Source organism: Ambystoma mexicanum, chromosome 8 (assembly GCF_040938575.1).
Source record: "Ambystoma mexicanum isolate Mex_15411 chromosome 8, UKY_AmexF1_1, whole genome shotgun sequence".
Classification (NCBI taxonomy): domain Eukaryota; kingdom Metazoa; phylum Chordata; class Amphibia; order Caudata; family Ambystomatidae; genus Ambystoma; species Ambystoma mexicanum.
In genome coordinates, this window is record NC_090929.1 from 1,051,850,304 (window position 1) to 1,051,865,642 (window position 15,339).

The following is a 15,339-nucleotide window of genomic DNA, read 5'->3' on the forward strand; positions in this document are numbered from 1 at the left end:
CACACTATATTCTGGCCCCTGGATGTCCTAAACAAATTGTTGCCTGTGAGAAACCTGAAGGTGTCTCACCCGCTAGTCCCTAGAGATCGGTCGTCCCGGCCATTACTATTGTATCCAGTTCCTGGGCGTGGACCAGTAGGGGAGGATCACCTGGACGATGGGTCTTCGGGAGTGGAAGTGGGACACCGAAGGTTGAGATGCTGTACTCCTTTCCTTGTAACACCTTTTCCCCATCCTACACTGTAGGATATTTAGGAACTCTACCCCAAACCCCCTTTTTACGGCCCAAACACTTTCTTGCACCGGAACAGACAGCGGACTAACACCAGAGCCGTTAACCTGACATATCCCAACACACAGGTCAGGCAGAGTCAGGCAATTGACAAAGACCATGCACACCTGGCAGCCCTTTACCTTCCCCACAGGGATAAAAGGCGGAGCACGAAAGCACACTTCGAGCAAGGCCAAACACATGAGACTACAGCTATACCTGACCGGCAGTTTAAACGGAGGACAAAGGTTGCGAGACCTGGAAGGACGACAAAGGATAACTGCCCTTGCCCTTTTCCACTCAGACGAGTGAAGCCTCCGAGAGGGAAATCATAAGACCAGGAGTTACAGCTGGCACGTGGAGGAACAGATGTCAACGGTGCATGGGGGCCTCCCGCATTGATAGCACAGACGGGGAGGTGTGCTGGCTATCGTGGTACCGTCCTTGACTCCACAGGCAAGACAAGCCAACGGGTGTTGAGCCCAAGGTTGCAAGTAACAACATTAGATGAACACAGAAACTTGGAACGAAGAACTTGTGTGTGTCTGAACTTTTGTGAAAGCCCAGAGAAGGGCCAGCTGCAGAGTGGTCAGTCGAAGGATGTTGGCTCCCCCCACGCCCCCTTTTTTTTTTGAAAACTAAAAGTACCAGAAGGCCCTAGGTAAGGGCGACATGAGAGTGGTCCTACACCTCAAAGCCTTTGTACAATCGAAAGTCTGACTTATATAGAGAAAGCTGGGGGCGGGAACCCTGCTTTCTGAGAAGATTGTGAACTGTGAAATAAGGAAAGTATGAACCCGACGGAGGGAATGCCGAAAGAAAGCTGAGAAGGGAGCCCCGCTTTGAGGAAAATGAGCAAATCTTGAACAGTGTTAAAGGAGGCCCAGTTTGCAAGGAAGATCCGAACCGGCTGAGGGAGATTTGTGGGCCTAAGAGCAATCGCCCAGGTGCAAGACCATCAAAGGAACGTTTGTTGTTTTGAACCAGCAGGCCTTCTAATGCAAGAGACTTTGAAGAAAGGGTCTTGGCCCCTGAAGGTTCTGGTATCGTTGAACTGGAATTGAGTCTCGTGCTGAAGAGGCCCAGGAGTGTGCTGTGTTCAGTAGTTCCGCCTTGTCAATTTATTTTTATTTTTTTTAGTTTAGGCCCTTTTTATTTGTCAAGACGCTACTAGCACTGCCTTATTATTTGATGGTCGTAGCTTGCTCCCATCTTGGCTTTAGGTTTAGATTAGTCCGTTTTCTCACCCTTGCATACAGTTGAACACCCTTGAACTGTGATCACTTGTCTGTGTTTACTGTTGCCACCATGAGTTCCTTACATGAACCACTAGATTTTTTTGCCCCTTTAAAATAATTGCATGCCTCCCAAGATTAATAGGCAGATTTCTTTTAATGAAGTGTTGTCCCAGTAGGCTAATTGTTGTTGTACCTGTGACAGAATTGTCAGCATGTGAAGGCGGGATGGACTGCTGATTAGACGGACCCCTTTTCATAAATGGTCCATGCTAAACGTGTAGTGCAAACATGTGCCTTTGCTGAAATAGTCAACTGACCGCCTCAGCACTAGCCCTTCAATCTCAAAGGGCATGTTCATGTGTCACGTGTATTCATGGCAGCTCCTGAAACACAAAACGACAGTGGGCACAGGTGACTTTTTCCCTGCCTGCACCGGTGACAAATTATAACAATTACATAACCTAATCAGCATTGTGGCACATTGATCTTTAGATATAAACCATGCCTGGTATTGGGATGGTGGATGCTAGGGTCACACAATTATGCAGCCTCTGCAATTTGATATCATACAAGTGTAATCTCTGTGAGCAGGGCTCCAGCTTTGCCAGAGCTGGTGCTTATTAGCGATCTAGCCTGGATGTCTCCATGTGGGACAATGGACAGGAAGCTGCCTCCTTGATCTTCCCCTGGGAAGGGACACACCTTCCTCCCAGATCTCGCGAAACCTCCCCAGGAGATCTACTGGAAGTTGGTGCTTCAAAGTCAGCACTAACATAACAAAGCCACACTTGCAACAAAGTGCTGGCCACTGGAGTCTCTTTGCAGTCGTCAGGCATGGGGAGAGGGCAGAGTTGAGTAACCAGTAGAGAGAGGTGGGCTGGGAGAGAGGTTCCACCATCTTGGTTTCCGTTTGGGCTCCCTACCACTTCATGACCCTCCAACCCGACAGCGTTCATACACTCAGGGTGTGATTTCTGCTGGCAATGGACGCTTGCTACAATAGTCTGCATTGGACACCTTGCAACAGGCTTGTTTGGACCAAACCCTTGACATTTTGCCTTTTAGATGAAGGGATCACCCCTCCTTCTTTGATTCACCTTTGGACTCTCGGACGTGAAGGATTCACTGGACCTCTTTTGGGAGTTCAGTCTACTCCAAAGTCCTCTCCCACAGAGGTGAAGATGGAAGATACCCAAGGCAGAGAAGTCTGTCCCCCAAACATCTCCAAGGAGCAGTGGGGGTGAATTGCTGTGGACCAAGCCCCCTCTGCTGTCAGTTGCACTGCAACCAAGATCCTGCTCACTAGAGGAAAAGCACCCCCTCTAGGTGACAGCCAACTTTCTGAAGTGGAAGCACAGAACTGAAAGAATCTTATTGTCCTACAGACCCTGGATTGGTCCTCCCCACATCCAGGAAGTAGCTTGGAACCTGTTTCATTGCCTCACAACATCTGCGAGCAAGCTTGGACATGCTCCGCGCACGTGGTGCTGGCAAAGGACCTGCATTGCTGCTTTTGGGTCTCTGAACCTTTGAACCACTTGCTGAACTTGAAGCCACCCAAATGCCGGCTTGACCCATTGCCACGGACCTCACTTTTCAACTCAATCACTACCTGGACTCAATGGTTGCATCTAATTCGAAGGCCTACTCGACCTGCCGGAAGCCATCTACTCGCCTGTGATCGAATGCTAACTTGACCCAGCCGAAGCGTTACCTAGCCGTCGCCTCGAGCCGCCAATCCGAACCATTGGAAGCCACATACTTAACCATGGTAAATGCTGACTCGACACAAAAGGAACCTTCACTTTGAACCTACTCAGCGCTTACTCTCCATTGGGAGAACACGACTGCAGATGTATCACATCGGCTGAACTGCAGTGAACGCAACCAGAAGCCTGGAATTTTGAAGGGACCCTGTCGCCTTGTCCATTTTGTAGCTCCGTTATAACTGTTAAGCCTCCATTCTATACATTTCAAAAACATGTTTGTTTATTGAATTTATATAGCGCTTTAAGCCAAAGGGCTTTACAATAAAACAGATACAAAAGTGAGAGAGGCATATATACAAACATGAACAGGTCATTAGAACAATCCTTGAACATTGACATTGTATTGATGAGCTGGGCTGTTCAGACAAGAGACTTAGCAGCAAAGTGCCCTTTCACATCAAAATTCTGTTTCTTTTTCGTGTGTGGGTGTTGAGTGTTTTTAATTACTTTATTCGCATTTATTGTCTTAAAGTTCCTATTTTTCTACAACCTTCATTGCTACAATGGCTACAAAATAAATGAATGTGCAAAGCTGTTTGGGTTGCTACTATTATCAGCTCACAGCCCTCATGAAGAGCTAGCCTGCCCTCGGCCCATGTTACCAAAGGAGACAAAGAAGGTCAACCTGTATGGCTGCGCTTGTTTCACCTTTACAATTAGGTTCACTACTGCAGGACTGTATGGTTTAGTAGTACTGTGGGCAAGAGTAGGTGGTTAAGCCACTACTCATCCCTGTACTCCAGCGCAGAAGACAGTTCATCACAGTGCCACCATGTGTATTGTGCCACAAGGTTGTTGAAGATTGATGTATCCCTAGCATAATAGTTGCAGGGTTTTAAATTAAGATTCATTAAGCAGTAGCTGAAAACTAGCTCCTGGGTGTCGGGCATCACCCAGTAAATGGAAGCTACTATGGAGGAACCAGGGGCGAGTACACAGCGCAGCTAAAAAAAAAGAAACATCGGCAGGAGAGGAAAGCTGACTTTTTGCCCATTATATATGATCCATTATGTTTAAATGTGTACTAGATGTGTCATAATTCTTCTATAACAACATTCTCAAATACTTAGTTAATGTCATAGGTGCATGTTTTTAAGGCTCCAGTTTACCCTGAGAGCAAACGTAGCTCCAGGTTGCTTTTGGTTTCAATCTAACAAGGCTCTTGGGTTAGAAGCAGGAGCTAAATAGCTCCCAGCAATTTCGAACCCTGTAGTTGTACTAGACTGATTGTTGGAGAACTATTATATTTATTGAGCGTGGACCTAGCTTTGAGAAACAACCTATCGCTTTACAGAGGTGTACAACAATACAGATACATAACGGAGCGCTTTTCAGAGGTAACAGAACAGATGTACAGCGGTGTGGTAGGCTACAGAGGGGAATAGAGGCGGGGTACAGTTGTACCGAGTGGCGAGGAGGAGAGGCTGGCGGCGTCTAGCGATTCATGTGACACGATAACTAGTGTACATATGCCCCAACTCAGGTATTCTGCCCTTGATGTTTTGTTACATCACTGGCATGCATGGTTCCCCAGTATGTTCTGCTCTTTGATTGTCCTGGACTAATAGTTGCAACACTAGTTTCAGATTTGCACCCTTAGGTTGCTTGTTCCACCTGACCAATGGTTACATTATCACTTTACCAGTTTCCCCACTAGACACATTTTTGTACATCTACATTATTTGTTGTGCCCCAAGCTTTAAGGTTGCCCTCTTAGATGGATTGCTGCATCACAGTAAGTATTGCATCAGTAGAGTACTTGTTTTCACCGGTGTATTCTGCTCTTTGATGGTCCTAGACTAATTGTTGTACCACTACATTAATTGTTGCATCAATATTTGTTTTCCTGCTGCAGTCCTCTTTGGTTGCTCCCAGTATCCTTCACCTTGCCCGCCTTAAATGGATTGGTGCACACCTGCATAACTGCTGTACTAGATAAACTACTGTCTCTATATCTGTTCCTGGGTTATCCTACACTAATTGTTGCTGCACTTTATTGCTATCGCACACTACCACTGAATTTTTCTCCCTACCCCTGGCTACCCTAGATTGTCACTGGCCTGAATCTTTCTTACTGGTTTGCTTTGCTCCCCGGTTTTCCTTGATTGCTTCTCCTATATTTTTTTTGCTGTTTGTAGATGGTTTCCAACAGCCCCACTTTATTTGATCTTTGGTTTTTCTATACTATTTATTACCCCTTTCCCTATGTTGTCCTAGACCAATTACAGCACTACTGTATTTTACTCCTTGGTTCTCACAGATCAATTGTTGACGGCTGTTTTAGTTGGGATCACCCTGTACCTTTCTCTCGGGCTCTGAGGTCTATTGTCACTTACAGTTTTAATTCTCTCTCCACAGTATTTCGCTCTCTGGTTGTCGCAGATTAATTGGACCTGGCTCCTCTATTTGCCCTACATTTATTGTTGTCCCACTGTATTCTCCGTTTTTATTGTATGTGAATTGCTGCCCCATTGTGTTCTTCCATGATGGGTCCCCAGAGTGTCAATCCTCCCTCCCTCTCCTCCTCACACTACCATGAGCATATCTCTTCAAATAAAGAACCTTCAATGTAAATAAACAGCCTTGAGCACAAGAACTATCCCTCAAATGTAAGTTAACCGCCTCTAGCCCCTGACCCATCACAACAGCTTTCTTTACAGAATTAAGAATTCTTTCCGGTCTGTCTCGCAGCAAGACTACAATTTGCCCAAAGGATGGAATGATGGCAGGCTAGGATCAGACGGTAGAGCCAAGAACACTAAGGAGTCCTAATTCACGTCAGCAGTAAATTAACAAGAAACCATAATGGGTAGCCACAAGAACACACCGAAAAGAACTTGTTCATCTCTCAATACCTTGTCTTCCTGTACTGGAAATAGACAACACTCTTTCACTGCAAGCCATCACATCTTTCCAACCTTTCCAGAACTGCATACGTCCCCATATGAAGGCACAAACCCGACCTCACCCCAGGGATCCAAGAACTATCCACAGACAACCCATACATATCCCTCTCCACACCTGTCAAATCCCCTGGCTTCACCATGAACCCCCACCTTGCCTTCCTGACCTACCCATTGTCACCAAAACATGCAATCCACAACTACACCTCCTACACAAAATCAGACGTATCCTTCCTCCTGACGACTTCCGCAACGCAGTCCAAGTACTGGTTTTCTCTCCAAGCTGGACAATGGAAATGCTCTCCTCGCTGGACTCCCAAACAGTACGTTTGCCCCCTCCTGCAAGCCTTTCAAAACACAGAAGTCAGGAGCATTGTCTACCTACCCAAACATTCACACATCACCCACGTTATTTCCAACCTCTACTGCTCTCCATATTCCAGTGAATAGCCTTCTAAGGACTCTGCATTGAATTCAAAGGCAACAACATCAATGCTCCATCTTGCCTTCATGACAAACCCATCACCCACACAAACACCAAAAAAGCCAGCCAAAACCATATACACATTCCACTCTGCAAACCCGAATGCACACAGAATCAAGCATTTGCCCACTGGGCACCCAGGGCATGGAGCGCCATATCTCTTTGCATACACACAGTATGCACCATCACCACTTTCAGAAAGAGCCTCAAAACATACCAGTTTCCCCACACATAACCCTTCCCCCCTCCACTTCGATCACTTGTATATCCTAATCTTCCAATACTTTCCTGAAAACAGTTGAACTTTTTTTTCCGGTATCTCATCAAAAAAAAAGAATGACAATACGAGGCTGAAAACACAATTTCTTTTATCAAATATTTAGGTATTTGTGCACATCATTTCGTAATAAATGGGAGGGGGGGTTGGGCTCAGGATTAAGAAAAGGTTGAGGGATGAGAGGAGGCTTCATGGGGTATCCCCCGCATTTTTTGGGCCTCCTTTTTCACTTTATTTTAACGTAGATCACTTTTTTACACACTCGCCTTTACCAACTTTGAACCATATAAGTTGCTCCCACACCCGTAGGGTAGTGCAAGTGCTGAACAAAAATGTGAATAAAATAATAAAATTAATCTAAACAGAGATGACGACTACTAAGCAAGAGAAGCAACAATGACTAGTGAACACCTTCATCCTCGACCAAAGACCCTTCACCGCCAAATAGGCCAATAACCAGAAGCATTTCCCTCCAGGAATGGACATGGGTTACAAAATGCCATTGGAAAAACAGCGCCTTAGAACCATCTGTCCCCACAACAAAGATGACCAACCACACCCAAGAACTTGGTCTGTCATTTTGAAGAGGAGTGTGCAACACCTCACAGATCCTAGATCCCCCTTCACCCCCCTAAGAAAGTAACATCCCTGGAAAACATGCCAACACTGGGAGCTGCAAAGAAAAGGCTGGAACCAGATCCCTCGTCGTCAATGCACACTCTATGTCCAACCACTCTTGACATCTGCAATCTGCTCTGAAAGGACATAACAGATGTTGCTCGCAGAAGAATACTCGATTCCTTACACAAAGACAGCCTCTGAGGCTTCAAATGAAATTCACCAATAGAACAATACAAAAGAGGAGGAAGTGCACTTGTTCACAAAGGATCTATCAACATTTAAACATCACCATCGAACATCCCGGAATGCGACTTCATCTAACCTGCTCCTCCTTGTACATGTCCACTCTGAGCTTCTTTCTCACCTACTGACCACCTTCTTGCACTCCTTTTTTTGCTAATGTCCTGACTGGTGTGATTGCCAACATTGTGATAGACCAGCCGCCCCTCTGCTTATTTGGAGAGTTCAGTCTTGGGCTGGGAAAGGAGAACAATGCAGCCACAAAATCTAACTTGGACACTTTGCACCTCAGACGACGCCTTCATCGACCCATCCTCGTAGCCGATCACACATGGGGTGGAATTTTCTGCAATGAGGACCACAGTCCTCTTTTCCTGGTGAGATCGCATCACCGGCCCTTTCATCTTCACTGAAGGAGATCCAGCTGGAAGTCTTCTTGGAAAAATTCAAATCCCAGCTCGTGATCAAAACCGAGATGAAAAGGCAAGTCCATAGTGAAAGTGGAACAAGGCAGCAGGTGCTGGGGCTTGACCGGCATTGAGCAACATGCTCATTCAGATCTTCTGTCCTTTTCACTAGATGGGAATGAGACTGATAGTAGAATAAATATAATAATGTATACATTATAATGTTCTTCTAAAGCAGGGGTCTGCAGCCTTTGGCTCTCAAGATGTATTGAACTACTACTCGAATTAGCCCTAGCCAGCATAGTCATTGGTTGAGGTTATCGTGCAACCTCATTCCCAGCTACTGACTCCTATGACTTGAACATCTCCAGATGCTCAGGTATAGCAATGCAAGATCAGGATCAGCAGACAGTGTATGCAGTCGCAAGCAATCCTATGCCATGGTGCAGCTTTAGTTTCCCTGGACTGCCGCATATGCATCAACACTGGATCATAAACCCAGGTACAGCTCATATGGCACGACTCATCTATTAAATTGACGCTTAGTGTTATATGTTATACCAAAGTGCTTTCGACCTTTCCCTAAGTTCTGCCTTCATTTGCCCAAGTACAGCTGCATATGTGATGTTATACTCCCCACTGCTGCTATTTGCATAGCCTTTGGGAGCTCTGGCAGATCTGAAAATGAGGCGTTGGTGCCCAGTAAAAGCCTCCTATTGCCAGGTGTCATCAGCCCATGCCCAGGTAGCCTCCACGCCCTAGGTAGTGCAAACAGATGGCCAGGTACTGCCACTGGCGTGCGCACACGCACCAAGGAAAAAAGTCTCTCTCGCTCTCCATGTTTCACTTTCCCACCCAGCACGCTCTCTTTGCACACACCAATGTCTAGCTGGAGCCAGCTTGTGTTCCCTAATAAAAACGTGCCCCTTCTGTGACGTTCTTGTGGGCTTGGATACCTTGCGTGTACTGGGTGGCCCATTGGCTTTGCTCGAGGCCTCTCCGTGATTAATGGAGTGCCCTGTGTCCAGAGGGGCCTGCGGTGCTAGACAACAACGGGAAGAGACCTGTACAATAGCTCGAATAACTTACCTCATTTGCATTTAGACTTTGAGCGATTGGATATCATGATTTGACTAGGATCTTCGCTCCTCCACCTGCAACTCCCTCAGGGTCAGTTGCTTCTACAAGCAACGAGTTGGGGGGGGGGGTAGATCCCTTTCCTCGGCTGGGGCCTCCCTCTGGAACATCCTCCCTTCCTCTCTGAAACTTGAGGAGAACTGTCTTCGGTTCCGGAAGCACCTCAAGACCTTCATCTTTGCTTCTGCCTTCGCTCTTCCTCTCCCCTGCTGATCTGTCTGCTTCGGCACCGGGCATCTGGTAACCCTCTGATTTTCGGGCCCAGGTCCCTGCCCACCCAGCCACACACCTGCACTGCCTCCTGGCAACCCTTGCACTTGGGTCTTTATCTGCAACCCTACAGTCCCCTTACCTGCACCTATTAGACACCCCTTGTCTGCGCTTTAACCTTGCACTTGCCACCATGCTGGCTGCACTACCAGTTGTTATTTTAACACTTGCTCAGCACTTTCCACTCCTCCCCTCCCCCTTGCACTTTCCCCTTTCCCCTTCCCACTCCCCTGCACTTGCGCGTTCTCAATGTCACTGGGCCTAGTAAGATAGTTGTTTTGTCCTCCCCTGGTCCCCTCCCTTGCCTCGTCTCGCTCTGAAACGCTTGTGTATGAGCGCGATACAAATAAAATATCATATCATATGTCAAGGTATGGAAGATTGAAGCGCCGCAGCAGGGACACTTTTTTTTTTTTTATTATTCTTTTTGTTCTTCCGAAAAGGCAGGATTTGGGTGGTTGAACCCACCAAGTGAATGTCTCTAGAGAGCCACTGGGCGAGCTGCAGACGCGGATACATATGACTAGGTCTGGGCGGCCAGTGTATATGAACTGCTGTGCTCCTAGCAATACGCTTAGGGATCACAGGAGACCTGCAGGTGAAGGGTGAGAGCAGGATCTATGTGTTCTACTCTAAAATAACTCTGGTGTTCCACGTCAGGAGTGCTCGAGGAGCATGTGCTATGAGGGCTTTTTCTTTTTCAATTGAACTGTCTCTCTTGACCTTTTTTGCCAAGAGTACATGACTTTGATTTGTTTTGACTATGTCAGTCATGTCTTGCACGCCCATACCTCACGCTCACCTCTCATGGCGGTTTACGTGCCCGCAATCACTCTAGGCTCCCAGGTAGCAATTTCTGTCGCACTATGTGGACTTTCTGGTTGCTGTGCTTGCCAGCAAAGGAAGTACACTTCAAAAAGAATAACGTTTTATATCTGAGAATTTGGGGGCACCCTGGTGGAGATGTTTGGGGGTTGCGTTATTCTCGGAAATCCCGCCAAAGGTCCTAATTATTTCTGTTTCCTTCACAACGTTGAGAACATTGGCCCAAACCTGAAAGGTTTTCCAGTGCCTTTTCTAACTTTCGATGAATCCTTTATCTACGAATAAGAGGGAATTGGGGTTGGGGGGGTGTATCTGTGTCATTCGTTCTGTCCTTATCTTATTGATCCCCTTTGGTTATTGATGTCATTGTCATTCTTCTCTGGTTTATTTTAGCACTTGCAGAATCCTGCCAACTTCCAGAATGCAGCCACGGAATTGTTGGACTGGTGTGGGGACCCGCGTGCATTCCAGAGACCCTTTGAGCAGAGTCTAATGGGCTGTTTAACGGTAGGTGCTGTGTGTGTGTGTGTGTGTGTGTGTGTGTGTGTGTGTGTGTGTGTGTGTGTGTGTGTGTGTGTGTGTGTGTGTGTATCCGCCACCAGTGCTAATGCATGCAACAGTGACACTGTAAATGACGAGCTTACTCTGGGTAATGGTAGCCCTTCTCTTTTATTTATTTTGATTCCCTAGTGGCAACCGTGGGAAGATTTTCAGAATTCTAATATAATGGTAATGCACCCTATTAAGCCTTTTCCACAGCCCTGCTGAAAACGCACTTCTTGCGTGCACTTGGCATTACCTCATTTTATCCTTGACTTTGATAGTTGGGGTGTGCCTTTCAGGTTGATGAAAAAGGGGGGCATTTCTGTGTTGGGTCATAGGCATGGCTTTAAGTGGGCTGGGTCTAGCCTGAGCCAGGGCCCTTCTGGGGCTTCCACAGTACCCACTAATAAGTAGCTGCTGCAATTGAGAATTTTGGGCACACTGCCATCGATTTACCAGCTATGGGAGAAATGCATTTGGGGAAATGCCTCGCATCAGAGTGCAACAAAATGAGTATGGTTTGTGGTTTGACGATATTTTTCTGTTCGGGTTAGTTTTTGCCAAACGACATGAGCACCACGCCCAGTGTGTCTTACGCACTCAAAAGGATTGCCTGCTTGAATCACTATCACAGGCCTGTGTTTGTAATATAAAAATCTTTGGTTTTTCTTATGTTCCCGAAATGCTATTGTATTTTATGCAAAGCAGCTAGCAACATACATTGTTGCTATTTGCCCCTCCTTCCTGTCAGTTAACAGAATTGTGCACATACCAAGTGAGATAGTGATGTATACATAGAGCGGGCCAAAGAGGGATGTGTTTACAGTGTGGAGATAGGAAGCAAACAAGACCCCCCTGAGACCATATCGGCCAAGGGGCCCCACATCAGGCATGACCCCTTGAGCCATTACTGTTTTTTTTCATTTGCATGTGGGTTGTAGTTTCATTTCCCCGTTGCAAGTGTGGGCCTGAAAGTCCCAGCATGCAAAGTTAAAATCCAGGACTGGTTAAAGATGTCACGTCTGACGGGACACATGGCAGATATGTGAATCCATGCCTAGTAACCGAAAATACATATTTTCCGGGTCTCATAATGTATTGTCACGGGAGGATAGCTCCGCGGCAACGTGCGCGCCTTGGAAGCAACACAGGTCCGCGCTAAGAAACCTCTGTTTTGAAGCGCGTTATAAATAAGCTTCTAAGACGAAAACAATTACGCAACTACAATAAAAAATGCCTCGATGTCTGCGGGCTGTGTGAGCGCTTTAAAAATGTAAAATAATAATTGTTTGAGGGCAGGCAGCCACTGTCTAAGACACCTGCCCTGCAGCCTCCCAACCCGCCCCCACCGTAGCGCACGTCCACCCCATTTAGGTCCGCCCATGACTTAAGCCACGCCCCCTTGTTCGTACCCCCACCCCCTCGATTTCTCATCTCACTTAAAGCACTAGGCTGTCTTTATCAATCATAGTGGTTGTGTGCCTGGCAGTGGGGGAGGCGAGAGGGCTGTACATTGTCTGGGCTGTGGAGCTCTGTTTCAGCCATAGTGTCAGAGGAGAGTTTGGGCCGTTTGATTGCTGTTCTCCGTCGGGGTGGGAATAGTAGCTGTGTCTCTGGGTGGCAGTGGGCAGAACCGGTGCCCCTCTAGGTGCTAGCGAAGCTGGATCTTGGAGTCTTTTGGAAGGGGAGGATGGGAACTGTGCTTGAAGTCCTCGTGCAGGAAGATGGTCGCAATGGTGCCTTTGCCATGGGGAGAGGGGGCCGCAGTGTTTTTTGGTTGTGGCTGACTGGTACGGCCGTTTCAGGGCTGGGGTCATTACTGGTCTGTGCCTCGGTCAGCGGAGATGGTGTAGTGAACGCGAAGACCTATGTCGGATCCTTTAAATGCATTTTGCTCGGTGAGATGGGGCATATTTGGGCGGTAAGGCTCGCTGTTGTTTTAAGCTTTGGTCTGACGCGCAGTGCTGTTTCTCGAAGCCAAGTAACACCCCGTCGCATAATTATGGCAGGAATGCGCTTCTCCCAGAAAAGCTGGAACAACCTGTCTTTTCCAGTTTCCTAAAAACGTAGCTAGGGAATAGCTGAGAGCTGCGCTAAGCCTTAGTAATCTGCACGGGGTGAATCGATGTGTCTGGCTGTCCGGGCCTGGTGATAACGGAGCCCTGGGAGTTGGCACGTTGTTGCGTGGGCAGAGGCAGACCAGCCGATCTGCTGCCAGCAGGGTTCCTAAAAGCCGAGGTATGTTTAATGTGCTTGCAATAGTTTGCCCACTTTACCTGAAGGTGTGCGTCGGTCCCTGTCCCGGGGCCACGCGCGCCCCGCTCTGCTAGTGCTTGACCCGGGACAGGCTGCAGTTAGTTATTTTCCAGTAAGTGGGGGAGCTGGAAGTACATCAGTGCAGCGGAGCACAGATTTAAAGTTCACCTCAGGGCTCTGCTTCCTGCTGAGGAAGGGCCATTGCTGGTGTGTTGATCATGCCGCACAGGTCGTCTTCATATTGAAGGCAGCTGAGGTGGGAGCGCTGCAAAACTTCACTCACAGGAAAACAACGTTGTTATCCTTAACTGGATCTGCAACATGCCTGGATACCACAGTGACGCTTTTTGAGCCCTACTACCTACGTCCAAGTTGTACTTTTATTCACCCAGTAGATACCACATGCCAAACCTCACTGGGACCCCACCCGAACAGTCGCTGCTGGATTTTCTCCAGTTTCCCCATCCACTGTTAAGAGTATCTAAACCTCGCCCCTCTTAGAACAAGCTCTGCCTTTGACCCCATAAGGGACCTGCTAGATGGTCACCTTCTTAGCTTAGAGCAGATCTTAACTATGATTGGTCCAGACACCAAATTTCATTAAGTTTCACACCCTGACCGGTTGATACCAAACCTGTTGCTTCTCCTTTGTTTTTAGCACAGCAAGTAGTCCTCGTGCCATTAAGGCAATGCCTGACTATGGAGTCACTATATCTGGTCCTTGCAGGTTAGCACAGTACTTCATGCTGAGCGTTAGACGAAGGTATCTTTTCCTCATCCTTTTGGGACTGGGCAGGTTCTGCATCTTGTTGGCCAAGCACCTGAGCTTGTTCGCAGAGTGCCTGGTATTTTTAGCACAGTTCCCGGCCTTGTTCTCCTTAGTAGAGTTGCTGGTCATCTCTGCTCATCTTTCCAGCACAGTACCCAGAGCTCATTCTCGGGATTGCCTTGTTCCCCTATCCTTTCAGCACTGCCCCCAGCCATTTTGGGAGATAACGTACCCATACCAGGCTCACCTTTAACATATAGTTTTGATGGCTCTTCCTCTTGGGAACCATGTATGTCTTATGATATAGGGCTGAACAAAAAATGTTTAGAAATGACCAACATTCCCCAAAATGCAGCCGTTGGCTTCACCAGAGGAGTAAGACACAAGGATAGCGGGTCGTTTCTGCAAGGCCATGCCCTGGTTTTCCATGTTGTGCTCCAAGGAGCTATCCAATATCAAAAGGCCGAAACAGTCCCTGGATTTAGCCTAGGTCTTGAGAGGTGAGAAGTTAGGCACACAGGTGCGCAGGAATCCTACCTGGCGCTGCGAGATTCATGTAGTAAATGATCTCGCCCATCAAAAGCTCTTAGGTTTCACACACGTAACCAACTCCCTGCTCTTCCTAGTTTGAGTAGCCTGGTGGGATTTCCTCGAAGGAGAATTCATTGATTTTTTTTTTTTTTTTTACAGGTTAATTTTGCCCCATATAATCTGCGGGGGGAGATGCATCCCAGCCCCCATAAATTATTTCCCTAAACCCACCCCAGCCATATACCTGCAGGAAAATCCATTGTAAAAAAAGGCGACTAATTCTTCTTCAACTAAATGTTTTGCGGCAAAACTTCCCATTCCCAATTGGTGCCTAGAGGCACTGGAGTCACAGTTGGTTCTGCATGAATGTATTCTCTCTTGCACTCACCATTTCTACAAAGCTGGAAATCCGGGCTGGCATTGGCTCGTGCAGCGCCTGGGGCGAGGAAAAAGAATTGGGGCCCCACCCCCTCCATACTGGAGTCCTTTACTCACCACCCCACCTTGGGCGAGCCCGTGAAAGACTATGCTATTGTGGTTCCTGGGCGACCGCTTGGATCGACCGGGCCTATCCCTGCTGCAAATCCTTGGCCATTTGAAGAATTTCTTTAATTCACCAGTGATTACCGTTATCCTGCCATGCTAGTGCTGTCATGGTTGGCATCACAGTGCCCTTCTTGACCTCTTGCCCTCACTGTGGGCGCATAGAAACGGACCATGACCTGGCCTGACACCCAACCTTTTTTTCCCTCCAGAATTTCTCATCCTTCTTTTCAGTTTGATCTTTTTATATCAGGC

At 47.4% G+C, this 15,339-nt stretch overlaps 1 protein-coding gene across 6 annotated transcripts in view; it reads left to right on the plus strand.

The window, feature by feature from the left end:
* The window catches only part of ZMIZ1 (zinc finger MIZ-type containing 1), a 706,997-nt gene that overhangs the window by 497,449 nt on the left and 194,209 nt on the right, over positions 1–15,339 (plus strand). For all 6 annotated transcript variants that reach the window (XM_069611024.1, XM_069611019.1, XM_069611015.1 and 3 more), the window contains one exon: positions 10,836–10,949. In XM_069611024.1, the coding sequence (XP_069467125.1) occupies positions 10,836–10,949 (114 nt within the window). The remainder of the gene's footprint in view (positions 1–10,835; positions 10,950–15,339) is intronic.